Here is a 20,315-nt window from a genome sequence, read left to right as displayed (position 1 = left end):
TTGCCTGATTCCATAAATGTTATGTGATTCCATCAAGACTGATAGGATCAAAATGTCATCATTCCCATCTCAGCTAGTGTATGGATCATAGTTAAGAAACCAAATTGTTCGTTCCAGTTGTGTTGGTATTTCAAAGCTAATAATTCCCAAATTGTTGCAGATGTATTCCCTATACCACGTCTGAAATATTTATTTTCCTGTCTTAACGAAAGTACATGTTTCTCCAAAATTGACCTTGTTAATGTGTACCTCCAGTAGCCTCTAGATGAGGATTCTCAGAAATATCTGGTCTTGAATTTGCTATTTGGCCTATATATATATACCTATGTCTATCTTTTGGCACTGTCTGCACACCATCAGTTTCTCAGAGTTTGCTAGAGCAGCTGATTAGCAGGGTACCACCCTGCATATGACACTGCAGGAGAAAATATGTGACAATGCAAGGACAAGTTAATGCAGTTATTTCAGATATTGCAGTAGACTGGATTGGACATGAATTTTAAAAAGTGTAAATTTTCTCAAAAATTCATTCAGTACTACGGATTTACAATGGAAAAGCATGGAATCCACCCCAACAAGTGACATATGCAAGCAAATGAGGAGATGCCATGACTCAAAAATCAAAAAGAAGTGCATGCTATTCTTGGGAAAGTTGATTATTGTAAGTAGTTCCTCTAGAATGTGCCTCAGATTGCCAAGCCACTGAACATTTGTGGAAGAAAGTGGTAGCTTTTATGTGGTCCCCACAATGTGAGGGGACTTTCCCATGCCTTAAAATGAAGCTCAACTATGCACCATTTCTCATTCCTTACTCTTCGGGGAAACTTCCAGTTCTAGCACTATGATGCACCTCAGCATGGTATGGGAGCAGTTTTCTTATATAAATAAAAGATAACGGTGGTTCAGAACAACCAATCAGATATATTTACAAGACTGCCCAAATCAACCATTACCAAATTGAAAAGCAGGCAGTGGTGATTACTTATACCATTCAGAAGTTCCATAGGTACTTGTATGGAACAAAATTTCATCTAGTACCAGATCATAAGCCATTACTTGCACTGTTCAGACTTAGATCAGCCCTGTCGAACCGAACAATGTAAAAGCTTCAACACTGCACACTGCTCTTTAGTTCATACTCATTTTTTACACAAGCCCATGAGTAAACATCTAAACACAGGCTCACTATTGTACCCCCCCCCCCCCCTCCCCCCATGTGTCCAAGATTTCAATAAAGAAGATGATGTGTGTTTTCAGTTATACCAGGCTGTGTGTCATGACCTCACAGATCTTCCACTCTCCGTAGCAGCATGGTGCCAGAAACAGCATCTGACCCAACACCTCAAGACAGGGGTGCAATGTGGTTACCCTCAGTGTATGTCTTTTCCTATGACAATGGCAGTAAAGGGTCACTTTTTGTTGAAGCACAGATTATCTGTCACCATCCTCCTGGCAATACAGGATTTGATTGATTGATTGATTTTAACAGGACAGCTAAAACAGCTTAGGTCTGACCCGCCACTGCCCACACCGAAACTAGGTTTATTGTGTGGTATCACTCCCTGTATATCTAGTAAAGCCAACCAGTGCCCTTAAATAGTGCAAGGAGTCCCTCTACCAGTTTTCTGTTAGACACAATTTCTTCAGGTCCAGTTGTCCCGAAGATTCTGTATCTTTTACTCTCCAATGCCATGCATTCAAAGATTAGGTGTGATGCAGTTTCTTCACCCTCATCACAGATCCTACATTTAGGGTCCTCTTCCATTATACCCATTGTGTGTAGGTGTTTTTTTGAAGTTCCCATGGATGGTAATCAGTCCAGTCATGAGTTTGATCTCTTTCCTGTTCAACCCCAGGATTACAGAGCTTCTTTTAAAACATGGCTTGGGCATCATTACCTTACCATGTTTTTGTTTGTGGACCTTGGTCCAAGGCAATACAGGACACTCACCATGTGGCCATTCCCCCAGGTTCTGCATAGTGGACACTGAGGAATATGGTGAACAAAAGTGGTAACACAGTGTCATGTGTATCAGCCAGCTATTGACAAGGGCAATGAGCATGTCACCAAGGGGTGCCAACAGTGTTCGGACGAAAAGCAGATATTCTCTACCTGGCCAAAACCAACCAAACTGTCGAATGGTTACAAATCAATTTTGGCCTCTACAGTAGTTCTGTTTGGCTCATAGTAATGCCAGATTTCTAAAAATTCTTGTTTATCGGTAGAGTGACGTCAGCAACAGCATACTCTACAACCTGTGCACTATCACAGATTTTTGCAATTGAGGGCCTGGCCTTGAAACATAGTTACTGACAACAATCACCAATTCCACTCCATCAAGTTCTCAAAAATTTGCTCATGATATAGGATACAACACCTCCTCACTGTCCCGATTCATCCACAATGAAGTTCAGTTGTCTCGACCAGTCCTCTAATACGTTCTGTTCTACACTCTCATGGTATCTATTTCCTCAAAACTCACTTGATTAGGTCAGTTAAGTTTTATATTCCTTGTGATTTGTTGGTATCCTCGGTATCTCTATTGGAAAGTACTCACTGAAGTGTTTCTTATTCACTTTTTTGAAGCTCCTTTCAAATGGTATGTACTCTGGCTTCATCACAATGTTGACATTTTATGATTGGTCTATATTTGTTGTTAGAGACTAATTGGCTTGACTGTGTGTTTCTTACATTCGACTATGGCCCAAGAGAAGATAAAGCTGTTGTCACTATTTTATCCTCTTCTCCAATTGACAATTTTGAAAGAAAATGGTAGTTTGCTGCTGTGGATCAGCTGAAGGTCATGCAACTATGTCCATGCCTTGAGCACACTTAAAATATCCCAGAATAACGTTAGTATCACAGTACTATCTTCCCCCACAGCAGTGACAGACATGTTGACCAAGGTTTTATTTAGTGGTGACCTGAGCACCAAAACATATATTTTTAGGATTCCACAACTCAATCAGTGAAAATGGAACCCTTACAGGATCACTGTATTGTCCTTCTGTCTTTTTTTCTGTCTGTCGGTCTGTCTGTCAGTCTGTTGGTCTGTCCAGCTGTTAAAAACCCATTTTCTCAGGAATTACAACATGTAGGGTACTTCCCGTTGATCTAGAGTCATGAAATTTGGCAAGAAGCATGGTTTTGCAGCACAAGTAAAGGGGAAAAAAGCAGAAAACTGTTACTTTGCAATAGTAACACATGAAAAAAATTTCTTTTGTAATTTGTTATCCACCTTAAAAATTAAAACTTTCTCAAAAGTCTTGGGACTCCTGGGACCAATGTCTTGCCAGTATCAATGTCAATAACAGGCAAAAATGGTCCAAATTCTTGATAAATGGGATGGATAAACTATCTATATACACAATTAAGTTTGTATGGAACCCTCAGCGTACAAGTCCTGCTCGCAACTGGTCAATTTTTTTAAGTCAAAGCACAGTCTGTGAAGCAAATGAAACTTTGTTGATAGTGGAAAGGTGTCTTTATCATGTGCCAAGTACAGCATTCCTTTAGCTTCCATGGTGGATTGTGCTCACAGAATCAAAATTTAAAAGCTGTACACTGCTTTGAAAACCAAGCCAGTTTCTCAAACTTGAATAATTATCTATTATTAGTCATTTTAACATTGTTATAATGCATATTAAATTTTTGAACTGCCTATCCCACATTACTTGTAACCCACACAAATCATTATCTCATTTCTGTATATGATCTGCAGAAGAGAAAATGAATCATCCTCATCCTCACCCTCATTACAAAATGTATTCATGATTGTAAAAGGCAAAATGAACATCTTCCCTTAAATAAGACAGAGAATAAAAACTGTTTCTCACAAAGCAAAATATTACAATTAAATACAACCTCTATTTTGTAGTGAAATTTAGAAGAGAGTTCACATATTGGTGATTCCTAGTGTCATACACAACTTACTTTGTATAGTGTCCACACAATGATGAGTCCATATTGATCACTTGTTGTTAGCTTCTGATGAATCTCATTCCATGTAATAACTTGTATTTGTCCACTATGGCCTTCCAGAGTTTGATTCATAGACAAGTTAGAAGGTGCTGCTAGCCCTTTCAGTTTTCCATCCTTCCCTAAAAACATTATAAATGAATTCTCAAATAAAATGCTACTCATAAAAAGGTTCTTGTGTCACAGGAAAAGAAACAGGTTTGATATATTTCTCAAAAACTACTATTTACCTCTGTGTAACTAAGTAAGATGATTTTCTGGAGACTGGGTGAAACTTAACTGGTTTTGAGTGGAATTCTGTAATTTCTCTTAGAAAAATAACCAGATTTAAACCATAAACGAGACTAGAGCAACACACACACACACACACACACACACACACACACACACACACACAGGTAGATTTTCTTATCCTTTTAAAACGTGTACACAAGGATCAAGGTAAAAACTAAAACTTTTATTTCATTTCAGTAACATGGGTCTTTTTTACAATAAGGGCCAAAGTAAATTCAAATACATCCCAAAATATATGAAAATTTTGCTATACTACAGTGATAAGAAGTAGCACTTGTTAAATCACCAGTCGATCCTTTATTTCTTGATTACTAGAAAACTATCAGCTCCACAAATGTTTGTTTATTTTTGTACAAAAATTACATACACTGTTCATGGACAAGTCTATTATCACAGCAAGGTTGCAAAATAGAATACTGTAGCAAAATATAGAACAACCTGTAGGGACTGCCAGTAAACACTGAATAGAAATAAATGCCCCATACTGAACATAAAAAGACAGAGAGAGCCATTGCTGTTTAATCACACTATTGGTGATAAATCACTGAAGGCAGTAGCAACTGCAAAGTACTTAAGGGTAATAGTCCTGTGTGATCTAAAGTGGAATGACCACACAAAAGTAGTTGTAGGAAATCAGTTGCTTGGCTGAGACTCAATGGAAGAATCATATAAGGAAATGTGATTCAACCACAAAAGAAGTAGGTTACAAAACACTTCTTCAACTGAGTCTTGAGTACTACTCAGCAGTCTGATGGTGTTACCAGCTAGGACTAAAAGGAAGGAGAAACAAAATCCAAAGTGGGGTGGCATATTTCATCACTGGTTTCTTTAGTAAGGGCAAAAAGAGGCATTTTAAAATTCAAAGAGTGTACATTTCAACAAGAAGTAGATATGTTACTTTCTCCCACAGACACCTCACAAAATGAGCATGACAAGAAAAACTGGAAAAATTGGAGCTCATATGGAAGCTTAAAAACACTATGTATGATTGGAACAAAGAAAAGGGGGAAATTATAGTGGTACCAGAAGTGTCTTCTGCCCAACACTAGTAGTACCCTCCACACACATCATACGATGGCTTGCAGAGTTTAGTATCCAACACAGCTGGTAGGGAGAATACATCAGAGATACTCAGGCTCTAGATTACAGCCACAGTAAGCATACCAGATGGTGTGGCCCTCCAATGAGCACTTACCAATAAAAACCATGGGCTTGCTTCTAGATAGTCATTCTCTCACTAGTCTCTGCAGCCTTTAGTTATACGTCATTGAACAGCAGAGTCTTGACTGCCTGGTTTATGTTTGTGATTTGGATTAGTCCCTGGATTGTTGTATACACTTAACATGACTTTGCTACACTCTGGACTGGTTCTGGTTATCCATTCACATCATGAACTCTACTGACATTTACTTCTGGAACTGCATGTTCTACATCTGCATCTACAACTATACTCTGAAAACCATCATGAGATGCATGGCAGAGGGTATGTCCCACTGCATCAGTTATTAAGAGTTTCTTCCTGTTCCATTCACAAATGGAACATGGGAAGAATGATAATTTGAATGCCTCTGTGTATACAGTATTATTCCAATCTTATCTTCACGATCCCTGTGTGAACGATAGGTATGGAGTTGTTGTATATTCCTAGAGTAATCATTTAAAGCCAGTTCTTGAAACTTTGTTAATAGGCTTTCTCGGAATAGTTTAGGTCTACCTTCAAGAGTCCTCCAGTTCAGTTCCTTCAGTATCTCTGTTGTGAGCAATCTCCTCTGTAGATTAATTGCACTTCCCGAGTATTCTACCAATGAACCTACTTTACCCATGACTGAACCTATGTGATCATTCCATTTCTTATCCCTACAAAGTGTTACACTCCGGTATTAAAATGTGTTGGCCGATTCCAACAGTCACTCATTGATGTTATAGTCATACAATACTATGCTTTTTTTTTCATTTTGTGAAGTGCAAAATTTTATATTTCTGAACACTTAAAGCAAGTTGCCAATCTCTACACCAGTTTGAAGTCTTATCAAGATCTGACAGAATATTTATGCAGCTTCTTCCAGATAGTACTTCATCATAGGTAACTGTATCATCAGCAAAAAGGATGATTTTACTATTAATATTCTCTGCAAGGTCATTAATATGCAATAACAACTGCACAGGTCCCAACACACTTCTCTGGGGCACACCCAAAGTTACTTATACATCTGTCGATGACTTTTCATTCCAGATAACATGATGTGTCCTCCCTATCAGAAAGTCCTCAGTCCAGTCATAAATTTGACTTGATACTGCATACAACTGTACTTTTGACAATAAGTGCATGGGCAGTACTGTGTCAAATGCGTTTTGGGGAGGGGGGGGGGGGGGATGGGGGGGGGGGGGGGGGTTGGGGGGAACACTGCATCTACCTGGCTGCCTTGATCCAAAGTTTTCAGCACGTCACGTGAGAAAACTGTGAATTGGCTATCACATGACCAATGTTTTTGAAATACATGCTGGCTGGCATTAAGGAGGTTATTCTATTTGAGATTCCTCATTATGTTTGAGCTCAGAATATGTTCTGAGATTCTACGACAAATCTATCGAGCTATTTTAGCGTTTGTTTTTTCCTCCACAGTGTTCGAGAGTGGAACTGTAGAAAAATAGCTTGAAGATGGTTCGATGAACCCTCTGCCAGTCACTTATTCATGAATTGCAGAGTAATCTTGTAGATGCAGACACAGATGTTGGTGACACACTGATGTAGATTATGGACAGCAAACACACTTCATTTGTGCCACCACAGTGAACTGACAAGCCCCTTGACAGAATGACTGTTATGCCACCATGTGAAACGGTGTACCAATTTCAGTGAAGAAACAATAGATGGATACTATAGTGGAATGGTATTCCTCATGACAGTGCATTATCATTTCTTCTATTTGATATACACAATGATAACTTATCCATTGAACCTACAATTCAGCCTTTCATTTACGCAAACACCATAGAGATTGTTGTCCAAATATCTTATGAAGAGGATGAAAGTAATGTCGACACTGCTCTCAATACTTTGGATACATATCGTGAGTCTAAACAATTATGAGGAGTAGTAATAGTGTTTAATGTATCACCTCAATAAAACATGAAATAAATGATTAATTTTTTTAAATAATTTATTCTGTGGCACAATCACAACAAATTTGATACAAAATTACTGGCTTCATATATCACTGGTTGTCTGCATTAAGGTTTCTTCAGTGATGGGAGAGAACCATGGCATCTGTCTTATGATCTAAAAATGGTCATTGACAGCTGAAACCCATAATTTCGTACTGAAATTGTTGTCATTAGGGCAAACAAAAAATAAATAATAATAATAATGTTTGTTTGGATGACTATTAACATGCCACTAGAGGATCCAAAACAAAGTGAGACAGCCCATCTCCACTTTATCACTGGCCACTGCCATTCTGTTCTGGATTCTTTCCTGGTTTATTATGGTACTGTGGCATGAGGAATTCAGTGTGTACTGGGACTGTAAGTATGCCCTTGCAAACAAACAAAAAATTAATTATGTAACAACTCATACTACCAAATCCAGCCACACCTCAAACATGAGTATTTCATCTTAAAACACAGAAGGATATCAAAAGCTTAAAGTCAAGCATAATGGAATAGGACTGGAGCCATGCAACAATCCTCACAGTATGGAGTTATCATTGACAACCCCTATTTCACAGATATCACTGTCAGAACAGAAGAAAAAGTTGCCACACGTAACAACCTCCGAAAAATACTGGAAAGCAGGACATGGGAAACGCACCCTTACATGGTGGCCATTATTAGTCTGTTATTAAGCAACTAAGTGGCAGAATATGCATCCTGGTCTGGAGGTAGACATGGGCTTGAACTCCAGCTGATGTAATGTAAGAGGCTGCCTATGACCCACCCCATAAATAGCTTATTGATACCAGCCAAAATAACACCAACAATTATCTTTAGAGAGGTCACAGCAGATGTGGAATACACAAAGCATGCACCTTCTCAAATCATTTTCTCTACAGGAAACAAACTGCAATACTTAAATCTAAAAAGGAGCTTTACAAGTACCACCAGTGAAATCACCACCATCCTCAAAACAGCAAGGGAGTAAAAATGAGCTGTACACTTGGAAAACACCCAGGGATAGATCCCGCCTCAAGAAAGGCTACCAGGATGGGTGGAGGAGGTAAGCATGGAAATTTATCAACTGAATCCAAGTGAGAGTGCGGAGAATCAAACGCAATTATTAAAGTAGGGATTCCTTCCAGCTGACAACTACTACGTGTGTGACTGAAGCCAAATTCAAACTATGAGCTCAACTAATGACCTAATAGCTGGAAATGCAAATATGCATAATGTGGCCTGATACTGGGCTTACACTGTTTAATTTTCTGTGTCTTAGACATTTGTTTTAGTAACGGATCCATGACAAAATAATGAAGGAGATATATGGCCGAGCTGAAAAATATGTATAGTCTGCAAAATGCTGGATGGGACGCTGACGCAAAAGTCATTAACTGAATGCAAATGGAATTTATTTCCGATATTATGCATTTCAGTGCTTGCCATCAACATTTAAAATAAATAATATAACTACATATGAAATAAAAATGGGTTACAAAACCAATGTTGACATACAAATAAAGCCAATACAATCATAAGAAGAGATGCATGCTGGAACTTCAAGTAACCAGTGGACATAATAGTTCCATGTTTTAATGGTAACAAACAAGAGCAGATTGATGCAAGATTACTGACCATTTTACAAGCATACAAATTGTGAGCACCAGATGGCATAGCAAAAGTGGGCATGGCCCTCTACAGTGTCATCATACAGATTATGTATGATTTACAAACAGCATTAACTGAAGACAAACAAAGCAATTTACAATAAAAGTGAGAAAAGTTTACAGAAGATACACATAATTTAAAACTATTTTCACAGTACTCACAACATTCTCAGTGTGACTATTCACAAGGATACATGTGTTCAATGGCAGATGCACATACAAATGTGATGCTACACAGAGACACACACTGATGAGCCTAAACATTTTGTCAACCTACTTAACAGCTTGATGTCCATCTTTGGAATGAAATACATTACTAATGCTGCAATCAGGGATCCGACAGTTTGTTGGTACGTTTGTAGCAGTATATGGCATTAGATGTCTATGCACAGGTCATGTTACGCATGTAAATAACAGGTCACTGATTTTTGTGCATATGCATGTGTGTGTGTGTGTGTGTGTGTGTGTGTGTGTGTGTGTGTGTGGTAATGGCACCCAATAGTGAGCTAGATGGATTCCATAGGATTTAAATCAGGCGAATATGGTCACCAAGACATCAATGTGAGTTCACTATAATGCTCCCCAAACCACTGTAGCATGCTTCTGGCTCTGAGACATTGACAGTTACACTGCTGAAAAATGACACAGCTGTAGGGGAAGACATCAATAATAAAGGGATTCAGGTAGTTTGCAGCTGTCATTATGTCTTCAATTACTACCACAGGTCTCATGCATGTGCAGGAGAATGTCTCCCATAGGACAAAACTGCTCCCGCCAGCCTGTATCCATGGTGCGCAGCACGTTACAATCTGCCATTCAGCTCGAAGGTTGCATTCGGGGGGAAGACCAGCAACCGAGTGTAGCAAAAATGTGATTCACTCAATGAGCCAACATGTTTCCATTGACTGATGTTGAATCCCAATAGTCCAATGTCCACTGCAATTGTAACTGATGATGTGGCTGTGTCATCTTGTGAACACGAAGGCGTGGTCTTGCTGGGGAGATCCCTGCTGAACAATGTACGATGAATGATGTGTTTCAAAACACTTGTGCATGCACCAGCACTGTGCTCTTTCAGCAGAGATGCCACAGATCACCATTGATCCTACTTTACACAGTGCACAAGCCTCCGAATCCCACATTCTGTGAAGAGTCATGGACGTCCAACCATTTAGTGCCTAGTGATAGTTTCACTGTCCTACGTCTTTCTGTAGATGTTCAAAACAGTAGCACGTGAACATTTGATTAGCTTCAATGTTTTTGTGATACTCATTCATGGGCTCTGCATAATAATAATCTTCCCTTTGTCAGGGGCACTTATCTCAATAGATTTCCCCACTTTTGACTCATATCTTGGCTTGGGTGATCCCCCATCCATTCCACTTGCAAAGTTTTGTTACCATGTCATGTGCCTGCAACACCACCAGGTGGCACCAGCATCACAGTAGGCAGTGTTCATAATGTTTTGGCTGATCAGTGTAGTCTTAATTATTGGTATACATAAAAATAATATATAAATAAAATAACACCAATCACCATTAAAAAAATAAGTGTGGCTTACAGGTGATAAAAGCAAAATTAACCTACTCAGTACAGATCTCAACCTGTACTGAATGAAAAGTAGCATACATAAGCACTAATACAGCGACATGCACTACATTGCACGAATAGTTAACATAATTAAAAATTTAGTGCCAACATATTAGCACAGCATAACAAAATCAAACAAAAACATTTATAGAAATATGTACAGCTGAAATGAATGAGCACCATTGTGCTATTCAGCATTATAACAAGTGCAGACAATGTGTAATATTTAATTCATAACAGGCAAAACAATGTTTAAATGACCAGAGGGCACTGGTCGAGGCCAATAATGAAATAATAACCACCTAAACATCAAAGAACCATTTATGATTCGAATTGATCTGCTCATTCAGGACATTGTGAGAATTGTTCATAGAATGTGCGTAATTTAAAGTTCTTCAAGTATATTTAAACCTATCCCTTTTCACTCAAAGAGCAAGGTGAGCATCACACTTTCAGTTGGTCCTAGAGAATGATCCTTGCTAGCTAAATGACTTCCAAGGCCGACAGCATCCTTATAATTATGCTCTCTAAATCTAGTCATAAAGTCATGACCACATATATGCAATAACATGGTCATCATGTAATTTTGTAAATGCCTGAGTTTCAAAATTTTTCTACAGTTAGCTCTATGAAGTGCACAAGGCGGAACTGAGTTTATTCTGTGTACAAGCCAAACTGTACTATAGCTCTTCTAAAAGCGTTAGTGATTCATTTACAAAACTAACCTGAATGTGAAATGCAAGCACACTTAATGTGGTCATCAACTGAAACAAGACTGTAAGCCTGCTTAACAAAAGTAGCTTTGCCTATGTTATAAATAAACTCTTCTGTATACCAACTGTCATATCTATTTGCACAATAACATCAGTATCCCTATCAATGTTCAGTTTTGCAAGCCTATAAAACATTACATGAAAAAAATGCTCATTTGTGTGTGCAGGGGTGGCATGAATCAGAACCAATAATTATATTTGTATTGGTATGATACTAAATATATCTAAACCAAAACCTGTACCTTCCCTTTTAACCTTCAGGTCAAGATAGTAGTAATATCCATTACTATCTGTTTCCTCAGTGAATTGTATATTTGCTAGCAACTGGCTGAGTTCATTACCTTGATTCATTACACCACGCCATCACCATGAAATAGGACAAGTACATCATCAACATATCTGCGATGGATAAGAATGTTATCAGTAATGGATTTGTTATTATTAAAAAAAAAAAAATTCTGTAAATCATTTATGAAAATGTCAGCTAAAATGCCTGACAGACTGCAGCCCATTGCAAGGCAATCTTTCAGAAAATATGCTTTACTGTTAAAAGTGAAACAGTTAAAAGAAAAATGTATTAGTTCTAGTAGCTCAGGTATTTCTCTAACACTCATCCTCCTGTGCATTAGAAGGTTCATACATACAGTTTTCAGTGTCTCACTGATTGGAATATTTGTGTGAAGTTTGGTGATATCTAAAGGTGCAATAATTGCCATTTGAGGGATAGGTGTGTCCCTGTGAAACATTACCATTTCATAGCTATTTTTTTACAGTCCAAGTTTCAGTAAAAGTAAACGCAACTTTCAACTTTACATAGCAGAAAATTAAGACAGTAGTTAGGCCCCTAACAACCATTCACAATCCGATGACTAGGGCAATTCATTTTACGTTACTAAATCTGCGAATGGCGCAAGAGAAATTTAGGATTCACTGGGATCTCTCTCCTTTTAGCATAATCTGAAGTGAAAGAAAATTAGAATTTTTATGAGCTTTTTCATATCCCTGAAATATTATTGAAGTAGGCATTTATTGACTTCAAAAGTGTTGTTAGTTTGAAAACATTTTACACTTTTCAAAACGTAATCTGAATATGAGACGAGGACTATAGACTTACCCTTGTTACCTATCGTGCCTACGACATTATTTTCACGTAATCTATGATTCAGTTTATTCACTGCTGGTGAAAAGGAATTGGACAGAATGGCCCAAATGTGAAGCTTTATGAAAATAGACTGTGATTTTGGCTTGCAAGGGCTGAGAATTTTTGCAGATATCATAGGCACTTTTCACCACAGCTACTGTCCTTTCAATAACTTGTGCATCCACCTTCGCAGGAAGATTGTAATTTAACACTTTATTCAAGAGATTCTCTTCTTCAGTTGAAATCTCTAACTTCGACAAGCAATAGGATGTTTGTATTTGGAGGTAGTGTTGTCTGAGTTAAACAGACCAAGCTGTGTAGTAAGTGCATGCAATTTACGGGATTGTCTTCTACTTATGTCACATCTATCCCAACATAAAGTACCTGTAATGTCCACCAAATGCTTGGCCCTATTTTTATTTCCCTTTTCATAAACATACGTTCATAGTGGGGATTAATGAAGTTTGATGGCAAGAAGAACAAAACTTCTGGTCAGGTGAATACAGGGTTATAAATACAAAATAAAAGGTTTAATAATGAATAAAAAATAAGTATGCAGATAAGCTACTATGAATAGCATAGTGAATGCATTATTGTAGCCAAGATAGACACGAAGCCCACACCTACCACAGTAGTACAAGTTTATATGCCAACTAGTTCCGTAGATGATGAAAAGATTGAAGAAATGTATGATGCGACAAAATAAATTATTCAGATAGTTAAGGGAGATGAATATTTAATAGTCATGGGGGACTAGAATTTGATAGTAGGAAAAGGAAGAGAAGGAAAAGTAGTAGGTGAATGTGGACTGGGGGAAGGAATGAAAGAGGAAGCTGACTGGTAGAATTTTATATAGAATATAACTTAATCATAACTGACACTTGGTTTAAGAATCATGAAAAAAGGTTGTATATAAGTGGAAGAGATCGGGAGACACTGGAAGGATTCAGATTCATTATATAATGGTAAGACAGAGATTTAGGAACCAGGTTTTAATTTGTAAGACATTTCCAGGGGCAGATGTGGATTCACATAGGTGTTGGCAGCCCTGCACAAGACCTCATGTATGGAGACAGAGCTCTCATGAAAGATAAGTAATTTAGGTTGTAATTGATTGTAGTTGAACACTTTTAACTAATTAAATACATTCTTTAGTGTACTCTTCAAGCTCCCCATTAAAAGTTTTTCTTTTATTTGCGTAGTGTTCCAGTAATCACGAAAAGTTCATTTGTTTACTTACTGCTGCTTAGGTCTAATTTTTCAGGTGTGCATGTTTAGCGTTATACCACAACTGTAAGTGCATTTGCTATAGTTTAACTGATTAAATAAGTTCATTAGGGTGCTTTTCAAGCACACCATTAAAGGTTTTTCTTTTATTTGCGCATTGTTCCAGTAATCGCAAAAAGTTCGTTTTGCTACAGTTTCGCGGCTTTGCATTACTTTTCGAGTGTGCATACTTAGCGTTATACTGCAATCTTAAGTGCATTTGCTATAGATTAACTGATTAAATACGTTCATTAGTGTGCTCTTCAAGCTTGCCATTAGAAGTTTTTCTTTTATTTGTGTATTCTTCCAGTAATCGCAAAAAGTTTGTTTTGGTTTCATTCGGCTGTTTAGGCCTAATTTTTTAACATGCATATTTAGCGTTATACCACAAATTTAAGTGCATTTGCTGTACTTTACTTACATATTAGTTTTCAAAACATATTTAGTGTCCTTCTATATCTGTATTTCATATATTATCGTTATCACTAAGTAAATCTCTTAACTAATTTCCAAACTACCATGGATACTAAGTGTGTGAGCTGCAGTAGGAAAGTTAGTTTAGGGGTTTTGTGCAGCTGTTGTGACAGGTGGTTTCATTGGGGAAATTGTAGCAGCGTGGGAATTGGGGAAGCAAATGATTTTGCAGGAAAAATTAGGTGACAAGTACCAGGTCACAAACTTTTTCAAGCCAAGTGCATGTCTTAGCCAGGTGGTAGAGGATATAGGTTCCTTGTGCAAGGGTTTCTCAAAGCAGGATCAAGTGATGATAGTGGGTGGAATGGGAAACAGTATTGATAGGGATCAGGGCTACTGTATTGAGCGTGACCTGGTGAAAATAGCCTCTGCAACGACCCATATCAATGTTGGGCTGGTGCCTGCTTTCGTGCGGCGTGATCAGCCCCAGTTGAACCGTTCTGTCAGAAGGGTAAATATGGAGTAGGATCAGTTGTGTAGGGCGACCACTCTGTCAGACAATGGATTGGTTCCTGTCGAGGCTACTGATAGGGGGGATTTCACAGGCATGGCCTACACCTCAATAGGAAAGGGAAGAGTAAACTGGCAGGGTTATTAGTGAAATCCATAAGGGGGGACACTAGTACTCACGGATGTACCTCTTTTTTGGACTAATATCAGTGTCCAATGAGAAGTTCAGGCAGGGAGGTGCTAAAGAGATCCAAAACTCGCAAGATTCTCACAACAGTAAAGTAAATAATAATGTTACCATATTTAACCAACATATTGGTGGATTACAGAAAAAAGTAGATTCTCACAAAAGTAAAAAAAAGTTACCATTTTTCACCAAAATATTCCAGGATTGAAGAATAAAGTAGATGAGCTCCTGATTTGTTTAGATGACACTGAATCTGATAATGTAATAGATATACTATGCCTGTCTGAGCATCACATTGTGTCTGATATGGAAAAGATAAATATCAGTGGTTATAAACTAGCTGCACATATGAGTAGAGAGAATAAGATGAGAGGAGGAGTTGCCATATATGTCAAAAGTTATCACTGTGTAAAAAGCTTAGATACAAAAAAGTTTTGTCTAGAGCAACATATAGAAGCATGTGTCTGTCAACTTAAACTTAAGGAGGGCTCTTTTATAATTGTAACAGTATATAGGTCCCCTTCAGGAAACTTTCATTTATTCCTGGAAAACCTGGATGCCTTGTTGTGCTATCTGTCAGATAGGGGAAAGCAAATTATTATTTGTGGGGACTTCAATGTTGATTCACTGAAAGAGTGTAATAGGAAGAATGACCTGGAAGTCTTGCTTGGTTCATTCAGTATGACATCTGTCATTAATTTTCCTACTCGGGTAGTAAAGGACAGCACCACATTGATAGATAACACTTTTATAGACCAAGATAAGTTTAAAAACATAAATTCTTGTCCTGTTGAGAATGGCCTTTCTGATCATGGTGCTCAGCTAGTTACAGTATATGACATAGCTCCATTCAGTAATTCAAAACTAACCTCCAAAGTTGTGCGTTCAATTAATGACTCTACAATTAGAAATTTCAGGGAAAATCTTCAGCAGTTAGACTGCGATGAGGTGTACAAGGAACCCAATGCTAATTTAAAATATAACTTATTTCATGATACACTTTTAAGAGAATTTGAAAACTGTTTCCCCAAGAAAGTAGTTAAATCTAATTATAAGAAAACATGCAAAAAACTTTGGCTTACTAAAGGTATAAAAATAATTTGTAACCACAAAAGGGAACTGAATCTAACAAGAAGAAAGAGTAATGACCCAGAAACAGCCAAATATTATAAAAACTACTGTGCTACATTAAGAAAGGTTATTAAAAAGTCCAGAAGTATGTGCATCATGTCTGAGATTAATACCTCTGATAACAAAATCAAAACAATTTGGAATATTATTACAAGGGAGACAGGGCAACCAAGAGTACAGGATGACGGCATTACCATCAAAGCGAATGGAAACTGGACAAACAACAAGCCGGAAGTCGAAAACATTTTGAATAATCATTTTTTAAATGTTGTAGAGAAAATAGGATCTAAATGTTCATTAGAAGAAGCAAGGCAATTAATGGAAGAGGCCTTACCCACACAATTTGATACAATTGAAATTCCACCCACCTCTCTTTCTGAAATTAGGAAAATAATGAACTCTCTCAAGAATAAAAGCTCACATGGAATTGATGACATTTCCATCAGGATAATAAAAGCTTGTTCCCAAGAGATAAGTGAGATTCTTAGCCACATATATAATAGCTCTCTGAATCAGGGTATTTTCCCAGATAGACTGAAGTATGCCATTGTTAAATCACTGCATAAAAAAGGGGATATGTCTGATGTCAACAATTACCGCTCAATCTCTCTTCTGACTGCCTTATCCAAAATTCTTGAAAAAGTAATATAATGTACAGTAGCTTCATATCTTTGTAAAAATAAAGTTTTAACAAAATGTCAGTTTGGTTTCCAGAAAGGTTTTTCAACAGAAAATTCTATATATACTTTCACTAATGAAATATTAAATGCTCTGAGTAACCGGAAGTCACCTGTTGGGATTTTTTGTGATCTCTCATAGGCTTTTGATTGTGAAAATCATGGACTACTTCTAGATAAGCTCAAGTACTGTGGTATGAATGGGACAGTGCTCAAATGGTTTAAATCATACCTAACTGGAAGAGTGCAGAAAGTTGAAATAAGCAGTTCACATAATATGCAAAAAACTGGTGATTTCTCAAACTGGGGAACAATCAAGAATTGGGTGTCGCAAGGTTCGGTCTTGGGTCCTCTGCTGTTCTTAATATACCGGGTGATCAAAAAGTCAGTATAAATTTGAAAACTGAATAAATCACGGAATAATGTAGATAGAGAGGTACAAATTGACACACATGCTTGGAATGACATGGGGTTTTATTAGAGCCAAAAAAATACAAACGTTCAAAAAATGTCCGACAGATGGTGCTTCATCTGGTCATAATAGCAATAATTAGCATAACAAAGTAAGACAAAGCAAAGATGATGTTCTTTACAGGAAATGCTCAATATGTCCACCATCATTCCTCAACAATAGCTGTAGTCGAGGAATAATGTTGTGAACAGCACTGTAAAGCATGTCCGGGGTTATGGTGAAGCATTGGCATTGGATATTGTCTTTCAGTATCCCTAGAGATGTCGGTCGACCACGATACACTTGCGACCTCAGGTAACCCAAAAGCCAATAATCGCATGGACTGAGGTCTGGGGACCTGGGAGGCCAAGCATGACGAAAGTGGCGGCTGAGCACACGATCATCACCAAATGACGCGCGCAAGAGATCTTTCATGCATCTAGCAATATGGGGTGGAGTGCCATCCTGCATAAACATCGTACGTTCCAGCAGGTGTTTATCAGCCAGGCTGGCGTTGATGCGATTCTGTAACATATCGGCATACCTCTCACCCATCACGGTAGCAGTTACAAAACCAGAAGCACACATTTGCTTGAAGAAAAAAGGCCCGATAACGGTAGATGTGGTAAATCCAACCCATACCGTGACTTTCTCGTCATGCAATGGAGTTTCCACGACAGTTCAAGGATTTTCGGTAGCCCAAATTCTGCAGTTGTGGGCATTGACAGATGCTCGGAACGTGAAATGAGCTTCGTCAATCCACAACACGTTACTCAATCAATCGTCATCTTCCGCCGTCTTTTGAAACACCCACACCGCAAATGCCCTCCGTTTCACTAAATCGCCAGGTAACAGTTCATGATGCCGATGAATTTTGTACGGGTAGCACCGGAGGGTATGCCTAAGTGCCAACCAAACAGTAGTGTATGGAATGCCGGTGCAACGTGTGACTGCACAAGCGCTGACTTCCCCGTGCATAGACAAACCCGCTACAGTCTCCATTTCTTCCTGAACTGTCTCAGCAGCATTACACCTTGTGCTCGGTCAGCCACTACAGGGTCTATTGTCTAAACAACCCGTGGCTTAGAACTTCGAAATCATTCTCGCCACAGCTGCATTTGTCAACGGATCTTTACCCATTCGAATCCCCTTCCTACGGTGATAGGATCGTAATGCTGAACTAGCACATTCCCCATTCTGTCAATTTTTACCTCTCTATCTACATTATTCTGTGGTTTATTAAGTTTTCAAATTTTTACTGACTTTTTGATCACGTGGTATATTAATGACTTGCCATTCTATATTCACGAAGATGCAAAGCTGGTACTTTTTGCCAATGATACAAGTATAACTATCACACCCAACAGACAAGAATTAACTGATGAAATTGTAAACGATGTTTTTCAGAAAATCATTAAGTGGTTCTCTGCAAATGGGCTCTCATTAAACTTTGACAAAACACAGTATATACAGTTCCACAGACACCATTAATAAATATAGACTTCGATCAGAAATCAGTAGCTAAGGTAGAATAATCAAAATTTCTACGTGTATGCATTGATGAGGGGTTGAACTGGAAAAAACACACTGAAGATCTGCAGAAATGTTTGAGTTCAGCAACTATGCTATTAGAGTCATTGCAAATTTTGGCAATATACATCTCAGTGAATTAGCTTACCACACCTATTTTCATTCTCTGCTTTCATATGGCATCATATTCTGGGGTAACTCATCATTGAGTAAAAGAGAAAAGAGTGTTCATTACACAAAATCATGTAATCAGAATAATTGCTGGAGCTCATCCAAGATCACCCTGCATACACTTATTTAAAGAGCTACAGACCTTCACTGTAGACTCACAATATATATATTCACTTATGAAATTTGTTATTAACAAGCCGAACAAATTCAAAAGTAATAGCAGTGTACACAAGCAGAAAGGACAATCTTCACTACTCAAGGCTAAATCTAACTTTGCTCAGAAGGGGGTAAATTATGCTGCCACAAAAGTCTTTGGTCACTTACCTAATAGCATCAAAAGTCTGACACATAGCCAGATACCATTTAAAAGGAAATTAAAAAGAATTTCTGAATGGCAACTCCTTCTACTCATTAGATGAGTTTTTTGGATATAGTAAGTGGGTAATTTCCCCACCCCCACCCCAAAAAAATAAAGTAAAATAAAATAAATAAAAAATATTAGGTGTCATGTAATATTCTGTGTAATGTAATATCTTGTACGGACATCTTTTATTAACCTGACATGTTCCACATCATTACGAAGTGTCGTATTCGTTATCTATGGAACAAGTACTAATCTAATCTAATCAACTCTGACCACAATTAATTGGTAATGAACTGTAGATTAAAATTGAAGAAACTGCAAAAAGGTTGGAATTTAAGGAGATGGGACCTGGACAAACTGAAAGAACCAGAGGTTGTAGAGTGTTTCAGAGAGAGTATTAGGGAACGGTTCACAAGCACAGGGGAAAGAAATACAGAAGAAGAAGAAGAAGAAGAAGAATGAGTAGCCTTGATAGATGAAATAGTGAAGGCAGCAAAGGATCAAGTAGATAAAAAGATGAGGGCTAGTAGAAATCCTTGGGTAACAGAGGAGATAATGAATTTAATTGATGAAAGGAGAAAATATAAGCAGTAAATGAAGCAGGTGAAAAGGAATACAAACGTCTCAAAAATGAGATCGACAGGAAATGCAAAATGGCAATGCAGGGATGGCTACATGACAAATGTAAGGATCTAGAAGCATGTATCGCTAGGAAAGGAAAATTAAATAGAGTTGGAGTAGAGAGGATATAAAATGTAGACTGACTATGGCAGAGGAAGTGTTTGTGAGGAAGAGAATTAGTTAACACTGAATTAAGTGTCAGTAAGTCTTTTCTGAAAGTATGAAGTGCAAACATGTATGGTAGTGAAAATGGACGATAAACAGGATAGCCAAGGAGAGAATAGAAGCTTTCAAAATGTGGTGCTGCAGAAGAATGCTGAAGATCAGATGGGTAGATCACGTAACTAACGAGGAGGCATTGAATATATTTGGGGGGGAAGAGGAATTTGTGGCACA

At 37.9% G+C, this 20,315-nt stretch overlaps 1 protein-coding gene across 2 annotated transcripts in view; it reads right to left on the bottom strand.

The window, feature by feature from the left end:
* Positions 1 to 20,315, bottom strand: part of LOC126475648 (WD repeat-containing protein 35) — a 203,080-nt gene that overhangs the window by 143,415 nt on the left and 39,350 nt on the right. For both annotated transcript variants that reach the window (XM_050103483.1, XM_050103484.1), the window contains one exon: positions 3,935 to 4,101. In XM_050103483.1, coding sequence (XP_049959440.1) covers positions 3,935 to 4,101 — 167 coding nt within the window. The remainder of the gene's footprint in view (positions 1 to 3,934; positions 4,102 to 20,315) is intronic.

The sequence above is a fragment of the Schistocerca serialis genome, chromosome 1 (assembly GCF_023864345.2).
Source record: "Schistocerca serialis cubense isolate TAMUIC-IGC-003099 chromosome 1, iqSchSeri2.2, whole genome shotgun sequence".
NCBI classification, from domain to species: domain Eukaryota; kingdom Metazoa; phylum Arthropoda; class Insecta; order Orthoptera; family Acrididae; genus Schistocerca; species Schistocerca serialis.
The sequence above is the reverse complement of the archived record's forward strand: the minus strand, read 5'-3'. Positions and strand labels throughout refer to the sequence as shown.